At 35.5% G+C, this 19,621-nt stretch overlaps 1 protein-coding gene across 2 annotated transcripts in view; it reads left to right on the plus strand.

Annotated features, from left to right (window-relative positions):
• RYR2 (ryanodine receptor 2) overlaps window positions 1–19,621 on the plus strand; it is a 725,859-nt gene that overhangs the window by 526,331 nt on the left and 179,907 nt on the right. For both annotated transcript variants that reach the window (XM_081249359.1, XM_081249358.1), the window contains exons 48-56: window positions 1,081–1,201; window positions 5,363–5,532; window positions 7,319–7,539; window positions 8,864–8,954; window positions 11,016–11,156; window positions 12,775–12,938; window positions 15,372–15,450; window positions 17,261–17,350; window positions 18,126–18,263. In XM_081249359.1, the coding sequence (XP_081105485.1) occupies window positions 1,081–1,201; window positions 5,363–5,532; window positions 7,319–7,539; window positions 8,864–8,954; window positions 11,016–11,156; window positions 12,775–12,938; window positions 15,372–15,450; window positions 17,261–17,350; window positions 18,126–18,263 (1,215 nt within the window). The remainder of the gene's footprint in view (window positions 1–1,080; window positions 1,202–5,362; window positions 5,533–7,318; window positions 7,540–8,863; window positions 8,955–11,015; window positions 11,157–12,774; window positions 12,939–15,371; window positions 15,451–17,260; window positions 17,351–18,125; window positions 18,264–19,621) is intronic.

A 19,621-nucleotide genomic window follows, 5' to 3' on the forward strand; every position in this document is an offset into this window, starting at 1 on the left:
GATAATAATTTTTCCCTTAGTATTATTGCTCATGTTATGGATAGATATTTATATGTAATTTTGGGGGGTAAGCATTCACAGACTTACCAGTCTTAAAATACTTTAATACCCCAGAGAGGATAAAAACTATTATTCTAATGGATATACCTGTTGGCCTAGACTGCAGTATGTGACTCAGTGTCTGCTGAAGTCAATGAAAATTGTGTGGCAAGTAAATATCTGTCTGTAAGCCTGAAACAGCACTTTCTGAGAGAGTTTCAACTTTATTATTTATTTTTAATTTAAAAAAATTTTAATTAAAGTATAATTGATTTATTATATTAGTTACAACATAGTAATTCAGTATTGTCATAGGTTATACTCTGTTTAAAGTTATTATAAAATATTGGCTGTATTCCCTGTGCTGTACAATATAACCTTGTATCTTATTTATTTATTTATACATAATAGCTTATATCTCTTCATTCCCTACCCCTGTCTTGCCCCTCCCCCTTCCCTCTTCCCATTGGTATCCACTAGTTTGTTTTCTGTAACTGTGGGTCTGTTTCTGTTTTGTTATATTTGTTCATTTGTTTTATCTTTTAGATTCCACATATAGTGATCATGTATAGTATTTGTATTTCTCTGACTTATTTCACTAAGGATAATGCCCTCCAGTTCTACCCATTTTGTTGCAAATGGCAAAATTTCATTCTTTTTTATGGCTGAGTAGTATTCTGTTGTGTGTATGTCTATCTATCTATATCTATATCTATATAGATATAGAAAGATAGACACACACACCACATCTTTATACATTCTTCTGTTGATGGACACTTAGGGTGCTATATCTAGGCAATTCTGCTATGAATATTTGGGTACATATATGTTTTCAAATTAGTGTTTCTGTTTTCTTTGGATATATACCCAGGAGTGGAATTGCTGAATCATAGAGTGGTTCTATTATTAAAGAGGTCTAACTTTATATAATTAACAGAAAATTATTTTAGACTTGGATTCCCATTCTTCCAATTTTTTAGATAGAATTAGACCATTGATTTCACAAAGTTATTCTTCGTTCCTTTATTTTTCTGCCTGTAGTTGATTCATGCTGCTAAGGGAGAAGCCATCAGAATCAGGTCTATTTTGAGATCCCTGATTCCACTGGGAGATTTGGTGGGAGTAATCAGCATTGCTTTTCAGATGCCAACGATAGCCAAAGGTAAGGTGAATTTCCATTTTTTTAATTCAGTAGGATGTGGACGGTGTGATGTTTTCAATAAGATCATCAGTACCCACGGTTTCTTTCCCTGCAGCATAGTTACACTACATAAGTTTCTTTTAAAAAATGAACTACATCTGTATCATTCTTCTAGATTCCACACATATGTTAATATACAATATTTGTTTTTCTCTTTCTGACTTCACTCTGTGCGACAGACTCTAGATCCGTCCACATCTCTACAAATGACCCAATTTCATTCCTTTTTATGGCTGAGTAATATTCCACTGTATATATGTTAACGCATATATGTGAAATCTAGAAAAATGATACAGATGAACCAATTTGCAGGGCAGGAATAGAGATGCAGATGTAGAAAACGGATGTGTGGACATAGAGGGATGAATTGGGAGATTAGGATTGACATATATGCACTACCATGTGTAAAAAAGATAGCTAGTGGGAACCTGCTGTATAGCACAGGGAGCTCTGCTTGGTGCTCTGTGGTGACCTAGAGTGGTGGGATGGAGGGGTGGTGCGAGGGAGGTCCAAGAGGGAGGGAATATATGTATACATATAGGTGATTCACTTCATCATACAGCAGAAACTAACACAACATTGTAAAGAAACTATACCCCAATTAAAAAATATATTTTTTATAAAATATTTTCTACATGCATTGTTTTTAAACAGCTCTGTTTCCTAAGAGATTTTAAGTCTTTTACAGGTGACATTTCAGTTTCCAGAAAAGGGAAATAAGCATCTCAACTGTTTTATCTAATGTCTCTCCTAGAGTTCTTTGGTCCCCTATTCTTCTCTTTCTTGACAGCAACACCTTAATTCACTCTTTTTGATAGTTTTCGTGGTCACTTTCTTATAATACTTTTTTTCTAAAACCATGGTCATAGGTTTTGACTTAGTGATTTAAAAATCGCCAGTGTGTTGAAAGAAGTGCTCTTTGCAAGACTGAGGAGAACATTTTGGAAAGATTAGTTTCTCCCCATTTTAACTCAACGTTTATTGTTCTTTCCTGTCCTATTTAGTTGAGTTATAGTAATGTTATGACTTTTTTGTCATTAATATGCAGTATATTGTCTACCTTAGGATTTAAAGGATTTTTTGTGAACTATCACAGTCACACTGAAAGCTAATTTTTAAAACACCATCTACTGCTCATTGTTAAATTGATGCTTTTTTTTTAATCTTCTTTCTTTTTATGGAGAATGTAGACAGAAACTTGTATGTTTTTATTTTGCTGTGGTATGCATTAAATCAACTTCTAAAACTCAAACCATCAATATTTCTTCTTAGGTTTCAATGACAAGTCAGTTGGTTCTTTAAGCATCACCAGCTATGGTTGATAATTCCTATTATATATTCTGTATTTAGTATGTGAAGTTTGTCTCTAAACATTAGTACCTTGCCCCTCAGTATTAGCTAAGGCCTTTCTCATATATTTTTTTCCTAGGCCATGAGTTTTATTTTTAATTTTTATTTTATATTGGAGTATAGTTGATTTATAATGTTGTGTTAGTTTCAGGTGTACAGCAAAGTGAATCAGTTATACATATACATATATCTGTTCTTTTTGAGATTCTTTTTCCAATTAGGTTATTACAGAGTATTGAGTAGAGTTCCCTGTGCTATACAGTAGGTCCTTGTTGATTATCTATTTTATATATAGTAGTGTGTATATGTCAATCCCAACCTCCTAATTTATCCCTCCCCCCACTGACCTTTCCCCTTTGGTAACCATAAGTTTGTTTTCTAAGTCTGTGAGTCTGTTTTCTGTTTTGTAAATAAGTTCATTTGTATCATTTTTTAGATTCCACATATAAGTGATACCATATGATATTTGTCTTTGTCTGACTTACTTCACTTAGTATGATCATCTCTAGGTCCATCCATGTTGCTGCAAATGGCATTATTTCATTCATTTTTATGGCTGACTAATATTCCATTGTATATATGTACCACATCTTTATCCATCCCTCTGTTGATGGACATTTAGTTTGCTTCCATGTCTTGGCTATTGTAAATAGTGCTGCAGTGAACACAGGGGTGCATGTATCTCTTCGAATTATGGTTTTCTCTGGATATATGCCCAGGAGGGGGATTGCTGGATCATATGGTAGCTCTATTTTTAGTTTTTTAAGGAACCTCTATAGTGTTCTCCATAGTGGCTGCACCAATTTACATTCCCACCAACAGTGTAGCAGGGTTCCCTTTTCTCCACACCTCTCCAGCATTTGTTGTTTCTAGGCTTTCTGATGAGGGCCATTCTGATGGGTCTCATACATTTTTATTATAATTATCCTAGAACTAGAGGGTAGCCCAAAATGATAATGAAAGAAGGAGGAGTTTAGAAAAATTAAGGGGCAAGTATCTAATCTCAAAAGTAGATATTCTTTTCCTGCAGCTCTTGGTCCAAACAGGTTTGGGCAGATTGTCTGAGGTAGTAATTTTAGGTGGATGAATAATGCAGGCAGCACAGGGTAAAGCCAGTGCAGCTGGCCCTCCTTGTGCCAGTTCATTTTCCAGGAGTCTGAGAGGAGGCAGTTCATCAGCTGTATTGTCCCCAGTGTGTCTGAGGAGATGGAGAGCATAAAGCAGCAGCTAATCCATGAGTCTTCATTCCCAGGCAGCTGGAGTTGTAGCATTCCTTAAAATGAATGTCCACCTGAATGAGTGTTTCAAAACCAAATCTTATTTCAAGATCAGTGAGTTGCTTATCATTTCCTTAGGCACAGCTTTCTGTTAGAAGAATAGAATCCTATAACTATAAATTACCTATAATGTGATTTTTTTAGGAGAATGGAACTGGAATTTCATGTAGATTTTTAATCAAAAATTAGAGCATGCTGATTTAACCTAAGGATTAAATTACCTCGGGTTGGATTTTAAATCCAATTTTACTTAGTCTAAATCTAACTTTGCCAATGACTAGATGTACAGCTTTGGACAAGTTATTTAACTTCCCTAAAAGTCACTTTTTATCTTGTGTTAAAGGAAGATGATAATACCACCTTCATAGTGCATGTGTGAAAATTGTATGAAAGTGTGTCTGGAACATTCCTAACATAAACCTGACAACAGCACAAATGACAAGCATTGTTATTCTTATTATTGTAATTATAGGAAGGAAGGTATTAGGTGTATTAGTTATTATTAATTATAAGGAATGGAAGTGATTTGGTATTAGTCTTCAGTCTAATTTCCTTTAAAACATTGTTATTTGTTCATTTTCATGATTCACATATCAAATTCATTCATCAACTGTGAATGAAAACAAAAACGTTGTGACTGTATTCTTTCAGGATGGGTATGATCATGTATCATCTTTCCCTGGGTCCTTCTTTCTCCAACATTGCATCAGTAATAAAGATTCTGTGATAGTATTTGCAGAGTCTTATAGTGTGTGGTCAGCAGCAATGTGGCATGATTATCACATGGTCAAACAGAAAACAAGTTTGTTCTCCAGTGTTTTCAATGGGCACATAATTCTTCATATCAGTGATCCCCTCTATGAATCTACAGAGTTATACTAAGGAATTCACTCCTCTATATAGGCATCAAGCATTGACTGTTGATAGAGAAAATAATATGTCTCTCAAATATGTTTTAAATGTTATTAAATGCTATTATGATTAATGAAACATCTTTCATTTGAAAGTCAGACTGGTTCCTGGAGTTTTGTTCATTATTCTGTAATTGTCTAAGCCATAAATATGTAAATGATGTAAATGTACCATGATTATCACATAGGGTACATGAACTTTATTAATGTTTTATTAAGTTTTCAAGAGGTTCTTGTATTGAAAAGAATGCAAACCTTGCTTTACATTTTACCTTTATGATATTTACTCTTAGTTTTACAGTTTGGATTTTAGGTGCCATTTTGTTTCCTTCTCGGTATCTGGCATAATGCTATGTCCTAATCATATACACAGTTAACAAATGGATGCCCAAATAACATTTAAATGATCATGGATTTACATTGCGCTGCCATATTGCCTCAGCTAAGTCCCAGCCCTTGCTTGAGGGTAGTAGAGGAACAGAAAACCATTCACCGGATAACTTTATTTAAAACAAGAGAAGGCTGGAAAGTAGCCATTTGTAATCTATTTCATTAACAACAATGTGTCACCTTCTCTTTTTTAGATGGGAATGTGGTGGAGCCTGACATGTCTGCGGGGTTTTGCCCAGATCACAAGGCAGCCATGGTTTTGTTCCTTGACAGGGTCTATGGAATTGAGGTTCAAGATTTCCTCCTCCATCTTCTCGAGGTTGGCTTTCTGCCAGATCTGCGGGCTGCTGCTTCTTTAGACACGGTAATGATCTGAACAAATTACTTCTGTGACTTCTAACTCTTCAATCTCTGCCATATGATATTCTTTCATAGATATATTCATTCATTCATTGTCACCAAATGGTTATTGAGTGCTTATTATATTTTTAGACAAGCATAGGGTAAACAGAAAACAAAATAGACTATATCCTCAAGGAATTCACTGAATAGTGGAGAAAATGGACAACCTGAAGAGTAAGGTAAGAATTCTGATCAGGTGCAATGGAAGACAGTAGAAAGTTTATATAACCCTAATTTGGGAGGTCACAGTGGCTCCTGTTCACTTCGAAGTCAACATAAATAATTATGCATCTCAACAAAAGCAGTTAAAGTATTGAGAAGGTTTAGTGGACATTGCTGAGTCATGCCAATTACAGTATCATCCTGGTGCCTTCATTTATTAACGTACATATAGGCTCAAATCTGTGAATCCAGATTTGAGTCCTGTGAATCCAGTGGCCAGTATTGAGAATCTGCCATTATCAGTATAAGTGTTCTACTATTTGAAACATTGTAAAATAAGCTGAAACTCTAAGTGTTATTCTAGTAGCTATAATAATACCTCTTTTTATTCTCAATTAAATGAGTCTTTTTGGTATCAGAGGAAATCAGATCTTGAGTTGTCAATAGTGAAACTTGTGAGAGGAAAATCACAAAAATGAAACTGAATTTTTTTGTTCTTTTTTGGTTGTGTTCATGTGAAATTCTGAACCTAAGTAGTATAGTTGATAACATGGTAGGACAATCAGCCTTTGGTTATTGATGCTGGTGGACATGAACAGAAATATAATTAATACTCATACATAGAATTCAGAAAGAGTTTATGTATTTGAGATCTACTGTGAGAATAAACTCCTTTCTCTTACCTTTCCTAGTAAAGGGAAGCACTCACATTCTTTGATATCATTAGTGTCTTTATCTTTCATCCGTCCTACCCTTGATATTTTATTTTATAAAATTTTTAAAAAGTTATTTATTTATTTATTTATTTATTATATATTTATTTTTTTTGAGGTACGCGGGCCTCTCACTGTTGTGGCCTCTCCCGTTGCGGAGCACAGGCTCCGGACGCGCAGGCTTAGCGGCCATGGCTCACGGGCCCAGCCGCTCCGCGGCATGTGGGATCTTCCCGGACCGGGGCACAAACCCGCGTGCCCTGCTTCGGCAGGCGGACTCTCAACCACTGCGCCACCAGGGAAGCCCTAATTAATTAATTAATTAATTTTTGGCTGCATTGGGTCTTAGTTGCTGTGCACGGGCTTTCTCTAGTTGTGGCTAGCGGGGGCGACTCTTTGTTGTGGTGCACGGGCTTCTCATTGTGGTGTCTTCTCTTGTTGCAGAGCACGGGCTACAGGCTCAGGGGCTTCACTAGTTGTGGTACACAGGCTTAGTTGCTCCGCAGAATGTGGGATCTTCCCCGACCAGGACTCGAACTCATTTTCCTCTGCATTGGCAGGCATATTCTTAACCACTGCGCCACCAGGGAAGCCCCCAATATTTTATTTTAGAACGTGAACCTCTGGGGCTTTTTGAAGAGATAGATATTACTTCATTCATTTTTATCTATTTATGAGCAATTGAAAATTGATTGTTTTTTGTGATAAAAAAGCATATGAACCACAGGTAAATCTATAACAGAAGAATCCGTTTCCGTATTATGTACTTTTGTCGTTTTCTAGGTAATGACAATACACGTCAACTTGTGTATCCCTTTGAAAGTTGTCTCCTGCCTAACACAAATGACTGTCTCCTCTCCAATTCCTTTCTAGGCTGCTTTGAGTGCTACAGACATGGCCCTGGCCCTCAATCGGTACCTTTGCACGGCCGTGTTGCCTTTGTTAACAAGATGTGCTCCTCTTTTTGCTGGCACTGAGCACCATGCTTCCCTCATTGACTCATTACTTCACACTGTGTACAGACTTTCTAAAGGCTGCTCACTTACCAAAGCTCAACGAGATTCCATAGAAGTGTGTTTACTCTCTATTTGTGGGTAAGTGGGCAATGAAGTCTATACCAAGTTTCTTCTTCTTTAAGAAAGAGAATTTAGTCTCTGGCCCTTGACAAATTGTTTTGAATGTTGTCAACAGTTTCTGGACCATACAATTAATTCATTTTATATGCTGGGGTATGAGTCTCACCAGAGTGCCCTTGCTCCTGATCAAGTTCAGGAGTGTTCCTCCAAGACTCTCTCGGTATCTAGCCATTGGATACAGTGTTGGACCAATGATGCTATTCTGGATGTTGGCATGTGAGGTGTCTCTGGCCACGTTAGTGTAATATTAATAGATTCTCCCCTTTTCACTGTGTGATGGTTTTAACTCCTCTTCCAGAAGAGAAGAGAAAACAGAGACTTATTAAAGATAAAAAATATATGTAGTATAATATTAAAGTATGACCTATTGTGACAGTGATGAAGACAGACTATTTCCTCCAGCCTGGAAAGCCGCTTCCTATAGATAGAAGTGTTTGATGGTCTTACTCTGAAAACCAGAAGCATATCTTCTCCTTTTGAGGTTCTGACAGTCAAAGTGACAATTTCTCAGGCCTCTAGCTAGGGTAATGGTTTTTTTTCTGACGGATAGGAGCTCTTGGAGGTGAAAGCTTGTAGCCTGCCCAGTACATTGGTAAAGGAAAGGTTTTCACTCATAGTGGAACGAGTGTATGGGTATAGGAGCCAGATGGGACTGAGGGAGGTTAAAAAAAAGAAAAAAAAAAGGAGATTAGTTCATAATCTAATTTTAGTTCCCTGACCCCAAAATTCTGTGAAATGGAATCAAAATATCTATCTCACTGGCTTTTTCTGAATATTAAATGAGATGAAGCACTCAGGATTGCCGACACAGTAAATGGTCACTGTGTGTTGGTTTTCTTCCCCTTTCTCCTCTGGCAAAATTTCGGTCTCAGTCTTTTTCTCTTCCTCTTGTTCCTACACTCTATCCTCTTTCTGCTTCTGATCTAGTCATTGAAGACCCTTCCCACTCACTGGAGTGAGGGAAGAAGCATTTACTAAATTAGTAGCAACAGTGGGGTCTGCAGTTGTGAGTGGTAGCAAGGGAAAGAGCAGAAGAGGAACATCTGTAGCAAATAAGGGTTGGTCTTCAGATCAGGGAGCTAGAGATGAGTTGGAAATGTAGCTTTTTACAAAAGTATGTAACTATTGGTTAATCTTTGGATTAGGAACACCTAAAATTAACATCATCTGAAGAGAGGTGTAGGTACAGTTTTTTGGCATGTATAATCTAGTCTAGTGAATTATTCTGCTTAGTTTAGACATTATTAAATGTTCATTATTAAAATTAGCTTTGTTCCACCAGCCAATTGAGACCTTCTATGATGCAGCACTTACTCAGAAGATTAGTATTTGATGTCCCATTATTAAATGAACATGCAAAGATGCCTCTTAAGGTAAGTACAGGAAGTGTTTGTAGTTATTTGATTACTGGGTCCTCTGGCTTTGTTTCCTGTTACAATATATATATATATCTCAGATACATCATGTTTGATCTTTGATGCTGAAAAATTTCTTCCAGTTATTGAAATGGGCATGTAAGTTATAGATAGGTGTACCTCAACCTAAAATAAACAAGTAATAAAAGACCAGAGAAATCCTAAGATTGGTTTACTGTAAATCAATGGAAATAGAAATCAATGGAAAGAAAATGGGCCACAAGAAAAAGATGAGCCAAGATATTCTTAGGCTGGAAAACATGGTAATAAGCCTGGCCTAAAGTATTAGCCACGTCAAGGCATAAAGAATAGGTTTTAGAAACAACATTTTCTAAGTTGGTAATCAAATGACAGTTTCCAAATATCATTTCATAAGGATCAAATATAATCTTTATGTATATGCAGTTACAGTTTGTCACAGAGTAAAGTCCCTGACATTGTTGCTTCCCACCTTTATTATTCTGTTTGTGAATGATCAAGTCTCATTCTGTCTTATTGACTCGGGAATATTTTCCTGTCATGTAATATACCAATCCTGGCTCACGATTTTAAGGTATTAGGTGCGTACCAATGTGTGATCTAGTGGCGTGGTCTGTGCATGGAGGTCACTGTCCTGTAGTGGACTTTTTGTAGGTGACCACTGTGCTCTGCCACCTGGTAAGTAAACATCATTTCTTCCTCATGGCCACCCAGTAATTGTGCTGTGAAAAGAGGTTTAAGATAAAAATAAGCTGCTATTTTTTTCAGCTGCTCTTACACTAAACACACCTAGATACTTAACAAAAACAATCTTTCTCTACAAAAAGTGATTTGGGTTTAATAAATCTACAGAAATTGATGAATTATGTAAAGTAAGTTATATCCCTGCTGAAAATCCTGTTTTTTTGTTACAGTTTTTATCATTTGCTTGTCATGCAAAATTTTCTTGATACAAATGAGCTGGAAAATACCTGAAAAAAGATACAGTATCACTTTATGTGATAAAACTCTTTTGCATTATAGATATTTGCCTGTTACTCTAAGCAAATTAGATCTCAATATTTCATCATTTGAGATTCCTAAATTGTGTGTGTGTGTGTGTGTGTGTGTGTGTGAGATTCGTAACTGTGAGGGAGACCAAACGAGAAGAAATATTTATACAGTAAGAGACCTAGTTAGCTTTAATAAGAGTAACGCTCAATTTATTTTCCTCCTTAGCTATAGGAAAGAGGGTCCAAAAATTTACAGTTTATTCAAAAAATATTTTTATTTTAATTATTATTAATAATAATTTTATTAATTTGGCAAATAGTTGTGAATATTTTTTGGTTTATATATCCAGAATAAATGATCCAAAGAGCTACCGAATAATTGAAAAATTCCATCCATGTCTTTGAACTTCTAGTTTAGTCCCACAAAATATTTGTAGGTTAAGAACTTAAGAAGCAACATAGACCCTCAGTAAGAAAATAAATTACATCCAAAACCACCAAAGAGCTACAGATAAAGAAATTACGGAAGTAGGGCAGTTTGGGGAGTTTACTTAGAGATGTGCATTCTGAAGCAAATCGTGAAGTGTAATGACTCAGGGTAGGTAGAGAGGAAGCACAAATATTCAGAGGTATTGTCCCTTGAGAATGCACATTTTAGGTGCTGTATCCTCTGGGTCAGTGTGACATCAATCCCTCTGTTACATGCATGGATTCCAGGGGATAACAAGTCATAAAATTGTAAGTAAATGATAGCAACTAAAGTAGAACTCGGGTACACAGATAACCAAACAACCTCCTAAAGAATTCTGTTCAAGATAATTTGTGAAATTGGTCATTTGGTCTTCATCCTGTGCTCAGTGTTAAATTTAAGGAGACATCCTATATAAGATCATAGTATTCTCCAGAAGAATTCATATGGGATTGAGAATTTCCATATCAGTTATCAGTTGGCCTTATTACATGGCATTAAAATGCCATTTGGGAGGAAATGGAAAATATATACCATGTGTCTTTAGCTCAGTGCTCTTAGAATTGTTTTCCCACCTAGCTGCTGACAAATCATTATGAAAGATGCTGGAAATACTACTGCCTTCTTGGAGGGTGGGGAAACTTTGGAGCTGCCTCAGAAGAAGAACTTCATTTATCAAGAAAGTTGTTCTGGGGCATTTTTGATGCCCTGTCTCAAAAGGTAATTGTGGTTTTATTTGTATGATAAAACAACTGAAAAGCCATAGGATTTGGTAAGATAGTATTCCTAGTGGAATAGTGGAATGCTGTCTTTGCTCATCAAGACTTGACATAGTTTTATTTTTTCTCTTCATTTATAACAAATGTTGAGGATGCAATTTATATTAACTTTTCATAATCATTATGGTAACATGTTTCTTGTGATCATAACCTTTTCTGACTTGAAAATGGCTAAGCATTTTAGGAAATTATGCACATGGGTTGATCAGTTTCTGGTACATTTGGACTTCTTTGGACTCAAACCCTCCCTAGTCAGTCACCTCCCCAATCTTATAAAGCCTGAAGAAATCCTGTCAAATATAAAAATATAAAATATTAAATATCATAAAATTATAATATTCCAGTGGCCTTACTGACTTTTCCCACTTTGCTGCTATGGAGATTTAAGTACTCAGTGCTTTATGTATGTGACATTCCCTTATAGTTGCCATATTTATAATGAATAGTTCATATACTTTCAGAAGACTGGAGTGTATTATTTCAGAGAAAATCAGAACAACATGCTTCGTATGCTTATGCTTAAATTATTAATCAAAATCAGTTTAAATTCCCAAAGAGACATTATCAGATGACTGGAATAGTATAACCAAGAGTTTACTGCATAATAAGGGAGGTTTATCTGTGATTACATTTGGTAGCTACAACTCAGTGCTTTTTCTTGCTGAATTGCCTTGGGTAAACCTGGAGCATTTTTGAAATAATATGTAGAAGGTATTTTGAGAAGAATTTACAGCTTTAATTTAAAATTGAACATTTAAAGTGAGATAACTTTTAAAATGGATAAACAACAATGTCCTACTGTATAGCCCAGGGAACTGTAATCTCCTACGATAAAGCAAAATGGAAAAGAATATTTTTTAAAAAAAGAATGTCTAGATGTGTATAACTGAGTCACTTTGCTGTACAGCAGAGATTAATACAACATTATAAATCAACTACACTTCAATTAAATTTTTTTAATAATAAATAAAGGAATTATTTTTTTGATTTTTAAAAAATCTACAAATACAAATTTAACTAATTATGTAATTAATATATAAATACCTCTCCCCAGAAATTTTGATTATACATATCTCCTATAGAATTTCTTTCTCAGTTCAGAATTTTATTTTTCATACCTTTGTAATGCAATACAGACCAGTTAAAATTCCTTACTCTCTGGAATGTTATACTTTGGGTATTTTTCATGTCTAGTCTTTATAATGTGGTGCAGCAATAGTCCTCATTGACTGAAATTATGTTTATGTTGTAAAGACACATTATACATGTAGAATATTCAGGTTCACTTCATTTCCCATATTGGAGAATAAACGTTTAGAGAAGCAAAGATTTTATTCCTTTTATGCTGCAACTGCAGTACAAAGCTTCAGTCATCTCATCTTATGGGATGTCAGGCTATAGTTTCCATTTTCTAGAGAAAGAATCCTTTGGGGAGTTGAGCCAGCCCAAGGTAATTCAGATTTTCTCTTACAGCATCGTGTCAGCCGCAGTGATCATGTTGACAGCTTTTCCTCAATAGTAATGGAGTATTTACTTTTTGGTCCTCCATCTCTTCCCAGAAATATGAACAAGAACTTTTCAAACTGGCACTGCCTTGCCTGAGTGCAGTTGCGGGAGCTTTGCCTCCAGACTACATGGAGTCAAATTATGTCAGTATGATGGAAAAACAGTCATCAATGGATTCTGAAGGGAACTTTAACCCACAACCTGTTGATACCTCAAAGTATGGACTCTTTCTATTGCAGCAGATTTTTATTGTAAATGATGTGTGAAGTCTGAAATTGAATAAGGTACTAAAGTGAACTTTCTCTCATCCATGCCCCCTTTGAATTGGTATCCTTTTACTAGGGGTCCCTCTACTTGATGAAATGATAATAGTAATAATAATGGTTATACAAACATCAGAAGTAGATAAGATGTACCTTCTAAGAGATATACTCTTTTTTTTTTTTTTTTTTTTGCGGTACGCGGGCCTCTCACTGCTGTGGCCTCTCCCGTTGCGGAGCACAGGCTCCGGACGTGCAGGCTCAGCGGCCATGGCTCACGGGCCCAGCCGCTCCGCGGCATGTGGGATCTTCCCGGACCGGGGCACGAACCCGTGTCCCCTGCATTGGCAGGCGGACTCTCAACCACTGTGCCACCAGGGAAGCCCGAGATATACTCTTAATATCATCAGGATTCTCTGTACGTAACCACATGGCAATACCTATAATAATGAGAATCAAGAAAGTATATCAGTTATATTTTTTAGTTGAAATTCTACCCTAAATGTTTATTAATAATTGAAGCCAACTTCTATGCAGAGTCTTTGATTCAGGGTGCTCCCAGCATGCAGTGCAAAGCTCTGTGAGCTACGGGGCATCACTTCATCATCACTACATCTCAGCCAGGCCTAGGGTTAGCAGCTTATGTTCAGCCCCATAAAGCACAGCGTGAGAGTGAAGGGAATATCAAATGAGAATATTTCTGGAAAATTTAGCATGGATTGAGAATGCAGTGTGACAACCTTAACCACAGATAATATATTACTTATCATTATGAAAGCTCTTCCATGTACCTACTTGCATAAATTGCTCTACAGATAGGATGTTTGGGTATGTCAGGTGTTTGGAGTCTCAGCATTTTTGTTGTTGTTACTGTCTTTAAGTAGGACCATGGTTTTCCATTTTCAAGGAGGCTGCTCTTCATGCCACATTATCTTACCTATTCCGTGGTGACTCAGCAAGATCAGTATTAGCAAGGTAGTCACTTGGTAGTTACCATCCACAGCATCTGAATTTGCTTGGGAGTTCAACTTTCAGGTCTCTGGGTGGCCCCTCAGCTGGTTTAGCTTCCATAACCAGATCCAAATTTCAAGCCAGGTGGTATGCCATTAGTTTGATAATGCCTTAAATTTGCATGTTTGGTATTTGATAACAGTCCTGTGAGAAAAGACTCTACCCCCCCAGTATTTGGCTTATGTGATTGATCCTTTGTATCTCTTCTAAAGTAAGTAAACCAAAATATCACATGTTCACATTCCTACTTGGGTAAGTTTGTGGTTTGTTAACATACAATGTAATCTAGGATTTTAAAATAACATTAGAACAATGTTATGGCTTTGATGTTGATTAATTAAATCCAATTAATGAATAAGTGTGAGGCATGTATATTAATTAACCTCAGCTAGCCCCTTTGGGGACCTCTTAACAGACTAGGTTTGCATAGTGATAGCAATAATTTCTACATCTTTGTGATTTTTTTACATATTATTTTTTAAGTATGTGAATGTCATAAAGTTCAATTACTAACTGATAACATTACTAGAAAAGAACAGTAAACCATCTTATTATACTAGGTTTTACTTATAATTCTATTCTCAAAGTTAATTGCATTAGTAAGTTACTTTTTCCATTAATAGATATATTTGATAGTCCCAAGTCTTACATTTACCATCAGACTTGGTCTTCAGTTGCATGGACTCCATGTCTGTTCGAGGGATTAAATATTTATTTAAGCATGAAGGAAATCAAGAAGAAATGTTATCAAAATCATAAAGCATGAATTGGTTAATTACTTTTCCCTATAGTTCATATTAGTACCATCTAGAATTTATATATAGACCATTAACATTTAAAATTATTAACATATCACTAGTTGTATGCAATTAACTTAAAGTTAATTTTAGTACATTTAAAAATGGAACAGGTCAGATTTCAGCAGTCTTTTATCCATTTATAGTTGTTGCCTAAGAGACTTAAGTCAAAAGGAGGAATAACTTCAAAGACCGTATGTGAGAGAAAAGTATGTCTTTAAGCTTGTTGAATTTAACTATATCTTCATTCAGGTTTAAAGAAAAAATTGGTGTTATCTGTTGTCCTCTTCTTTGAATACATTTTAATTATTTTTATTTATACTATGTATAATTTTTATTATATATAACTTAACATTAAGACATAAAGTGTGACTCATTATAAGATGAGTGGATAGAACCATATCTGCTTGACTTTTCTTATATTATTCCTACCATATGGAAAAGTAATACCTTGTTAAACCAATTTTTTAACAGTTATGCATCGAATGGGGTATAAGCAGTCATAAGCTGTGAGTAAATTATTAATATGATTCCCTGTAAGTGCTGTGAAAATCAAGCCTTTTTTCTTTATTTTTCTCATAGTATTACAATTCCTGAGAAGTTGGAATACTTCATTAACAAATATGCAGAACATTCCCATGACAAGTGGTCAATGGACAAGGTAAAAGTCAGAATATCACATTCTAATTCAGTACTGAACGTACCTAATGAATGTTCATGGCTCAGATATTCCTGACCATGACAATTTTCTACTTTCAAGTGAGAGCTTTAGATTAGGAAAGAACATTTAATTATGATTTGCTGACATAATATTTAGTCTAATAAAATACTTAGTTCTACCACTGATGTACATATAATGCACATAAGAATAAGAATATTTGTGTTCATAAAAAGCACAGTGTTAAAAATTCAAAAGAATCTATTAATTAAATCAAATATAGTTTCTAAACATACATTTTTGTGAGAGTAAAAAGTAGTAATAATATGCAAAATATTATATGTAGTATGGATAAACAACAAGTTCTTATTGTATAGCACAGGGAACTATATTCAATATCCTGTGATAAACCATAATGGAAAAGAATCTGAAAAAATATATACATACATATATATATATATATATATATATATATATATATATATAGGTATAACTGAATCACTGCATAACTGAATCACTCTGCTGTACAGCAGAAATTAACACAACTATACTTCAAAAAAAAATTTTTTTAAACTATCATTAGGGTCTTCAGTAAGAAATAGTGGCTCTAGGTCCAGACATCTTTTAAGGGAACTTTAGCTTTATGTATAATTTTATATTAGATAAAATCTTGAAAATTATTAATCAGAATTTAGTGATTATTTATACCTTCTACTCTTCTGTTGTATTTCTTATCTCTAAGTAGATCTGCAGTTCACTTATGAGGCAAGATGGCATGTTTTATTTGCATTGTCAAGAAAAGATAACTTGAATGAGATAACTAAAGCAGTCTCAGTCCGTGATATAAGTCCTACATATATATTATGAGATTTTTCTGGAGGAAAAATGTGGTCACGTTTAAGTTAAGCCTAGTTAAACTTAGAGAAGATGGTTAAAATAGGGTTGTCAGAGAAATTAAGTTGAGATGAAGCAGGATTCTAAAATAAGCATGTACTGACTTGGCGAAGTGAAAATCAAAGAGCGAAGGTCCCAAGGGTTGCTTATGTTATGTGGCAACTCAGTATCACCCTATTAAACTTTTTTTCTTTTTTTTAAATTTATTTATTTTTATTTATTTATTTTTGGCTGCGTTGGGTCTTCGTTGCTGCACGCGGGCTTCTCATTGCAGTGGCTTCTCTTGTTGCGGAGCACAGGTTCTAGACGCGCAGGCTTCAGTAGTTGTGGCGCATGGGCTTTGTTGCTCTGTGGCATGTGGGATCTTCCCGGACCAGGGCTCGAACCCATGTCCCCTGCATTGGCAGGTGGGTTCTTTACCACTGTGCTACCAGGGAAGCCCCACCCTATTAAACTTGATATTAAGTTTCAGTCTTTGCCTCGGCCAACCAGTCCCTCCTTCCAAGAAACCCCCTTTTTGTTTTGTTAAGCGTATGGCTCTTTCTTTGTTCAGTAACTTAATCGATTTACTAGGTAAGTCAGTAAGAGTGAAGTGTCTGTCCTCTATAAAGACTGAGCCGGTGGGGTGGTGATGGAGAGGAGATTTACAGGAAGGCAGTCCTGAGCTATTTCAGCCTAGTTACTAGTTACCCGGATCCCATAGACATACATGAAATGATACAGGGAAACAGTGAAATGCACCAAATTATATGGGCAAAATCACGTGGAACAAATGTGTTGAGAGGTCATTGGACAAAGGAGTTCAAACCTTAATCCTTATCTTGGTTCATTTTAGATTTATTTTATCAAGTACACACTTAAACACATGCACACCTACACTAAAATTAAAGCATGTAAAACAATTTTGATTTTTTTTTAGTTGGCAAATGGATGGATTTATGGAGAAATATATTCAGACTCGTCTAAAGTTCAACCATTAATGAAGCCATATAAACTATTATCTGAAAAGGTGACGTGTTTATTTTTTAAGTTTATATAGTTTTAATTTGGGGAGGGAAGTTATTTTTCTTATTATTAACACGTCTATTTTATATATACTATTTTTACCTTTTCTCAAAGGTCCCATTTTTTATCTATTTTTTTCTCTGTAGTACCATTTTCTGTCAGTATTTAATTGGTTATTCTCTTCTCTACTTAATATTTTTCTGTTTCTTTTTTATTTTTATTCCTCTCCTATATTTTTAAGAACTTTAGAAAACATTCTTTTCATTCTTAAGAGTTTTTTGATAAGGGATAATGAAGTAATATATTGTAATATGCTTATTATTTATGTTTTCATATATTTTACTTCTTTGAGGGGAAAGCAGTATCTTGAAAAATAAAGTGAAAAGGATTTTCTAGCTTGGTGCTTACAGAGGAAGTTACTTCTCTGCTTCAAGAGAAGCAGAGAAACGGCTTCAAGCACATGTCATATAATCTGGCACTTCTTCCTAATTGTGTTTCTCCTTTCTAGTTTCTGTCTGAAGTATCAGAATCTGGGAAACTAAAGGAAATTAACCTCATGCTATATAATAAGACAGGATCCCTCTTAGCAGCATTAGTCAAACGAGGTCTCAGCTCATACTCTGCTCTTCAGAATTTTTACTTTCCTTTTTTATTTTTAAATAAACAATGCTAATCAAAAAAATTTTAGGTGAAGACAGAGTATTTCAGAACAAAGCATTAAATATTTTAAATTTTTGTTTAGGTTCATAATACCCCACCCTTTTCTGATTTTTTTCTAGGAAAAAGAAATTTATCGCTGGCCAATCAAAGAATCTTTAAAAACTATGCTGGCCTGGGGGTGGAGAATTGAAAGGACACGGGAGGGAGACAGCATGGCCCTTTATAGCCGGACTCGTCGTATTTCCCAGACAAGCCAGGTAAGAATCACAGTAATGAATCCACTGTTTATGTTATTTTAAAATAATTTGAATATTTCATTTAATTATTGTGTTTCCCAAAACAACTAACTTGAAAATTCTAAAGACTAACATAAAGTTTAGAAGCGGGAAAACTCTGTTCCTTTTAAGTGAGTTTAGGTCTTGGTTAAAATACTGGAGTTTATATATCAGGTTGTACTTCTGACAGTATATAAAGGAGTACTCGATGATAAAGTCGTAAAGTTATGCTAATGAAGGATGTAAAATACGTTCCTTTATCCACAAAAAGGTTGTCTACAGAGCTTTTGTCTCCTTACCAGTAAGAACTGAAGGTTGGTTCTTAGGTGCTAGAGGGGTGGTCAGATAGTAGTGATCCAGATCTAAAACCCCCATGGATGCTCCATACAAGTGGGCTTGAGCACCTGTCCACTTGCGAAGGGAAGATCTGAACCAGACAGGCAGCGCAGGAATCGAAGAACACACCGTTAGTGGATTAGGTCAAGGAAGTTCAGTCAACTTAACAAGGCGTGGCTGTGGGGCTTCTGTGTTCAAGATGGCAGAATAAGGACAGCCTTGACCTTGAGAACCTAGGGTTCAAGGTGGGGACCAAATACCACCTGGCCCTTTCATTTCTCCTGGGAGCTAAACCTGTCGTCGTCCCTTTCCAGACTGCTTGGGCCACTGCCTTTGGTTTAACCAAACTGTTGTGTTTATTATTGCCATTTATATAGATGACATTTTTGAAAAAAAGAAAATGAAGGTACTCAAAGTGTGTGCTTCACATGCTTCATATTTGAAATATAGTACTGTTAAATAGATTAAGTTCTGATTTGGGCGTATTTTACATCATATTCTCTTAAGTATCCTGGAGATAGAAGCTGTAAAAGCATATTTTACCTTGTTGTCATGTATACATACAGTTCTAACTAAATCACATTTTGTTTTAATCTGTTTGAACAAATATTGATCACAAACTGAGGACTAGGTGATAGGAATACAAAGATAATAAGATCCAATTCTACTCCTAGAGACTCACAATTTGGTGTTAGAGACAGTCTAGTTAAACCTTCCACAACAATAAGATTTAGGCTATGTACAAAATGCTCAGAGTGCAGAGAATGGAATGATGTTTTTTTTTTTCCTGTAAGTTGTATAGGAAATAAGGAAATTATTACATAATGGAAGTGACTTTAAGCTCTGCCAGGAAAAATAAAATAGATTCTCCCACTGCCCTTCATAGGAAAAATTATGTGCTCTAATCTAAAATCATATATGTTGAATGAGAACATGCCCTTTGAAACAATAACGGTGCCGATTCTGTGGGCCAGCAATAAAGGGTAGAAATGGTAGGAGGCAGA

This window comes from Mesoplodon bidens, assembly GCF_964165515.1.
Source record: "Mesoplodon bidens genome assembly, chromosome: 1".
Lineage (NCBI taxonomy): Eukaryota > Metazoa > Chordata > Mammalia > Artiodactyla > Ziphiidae > Mesoplodon > Mesoplodon bidens.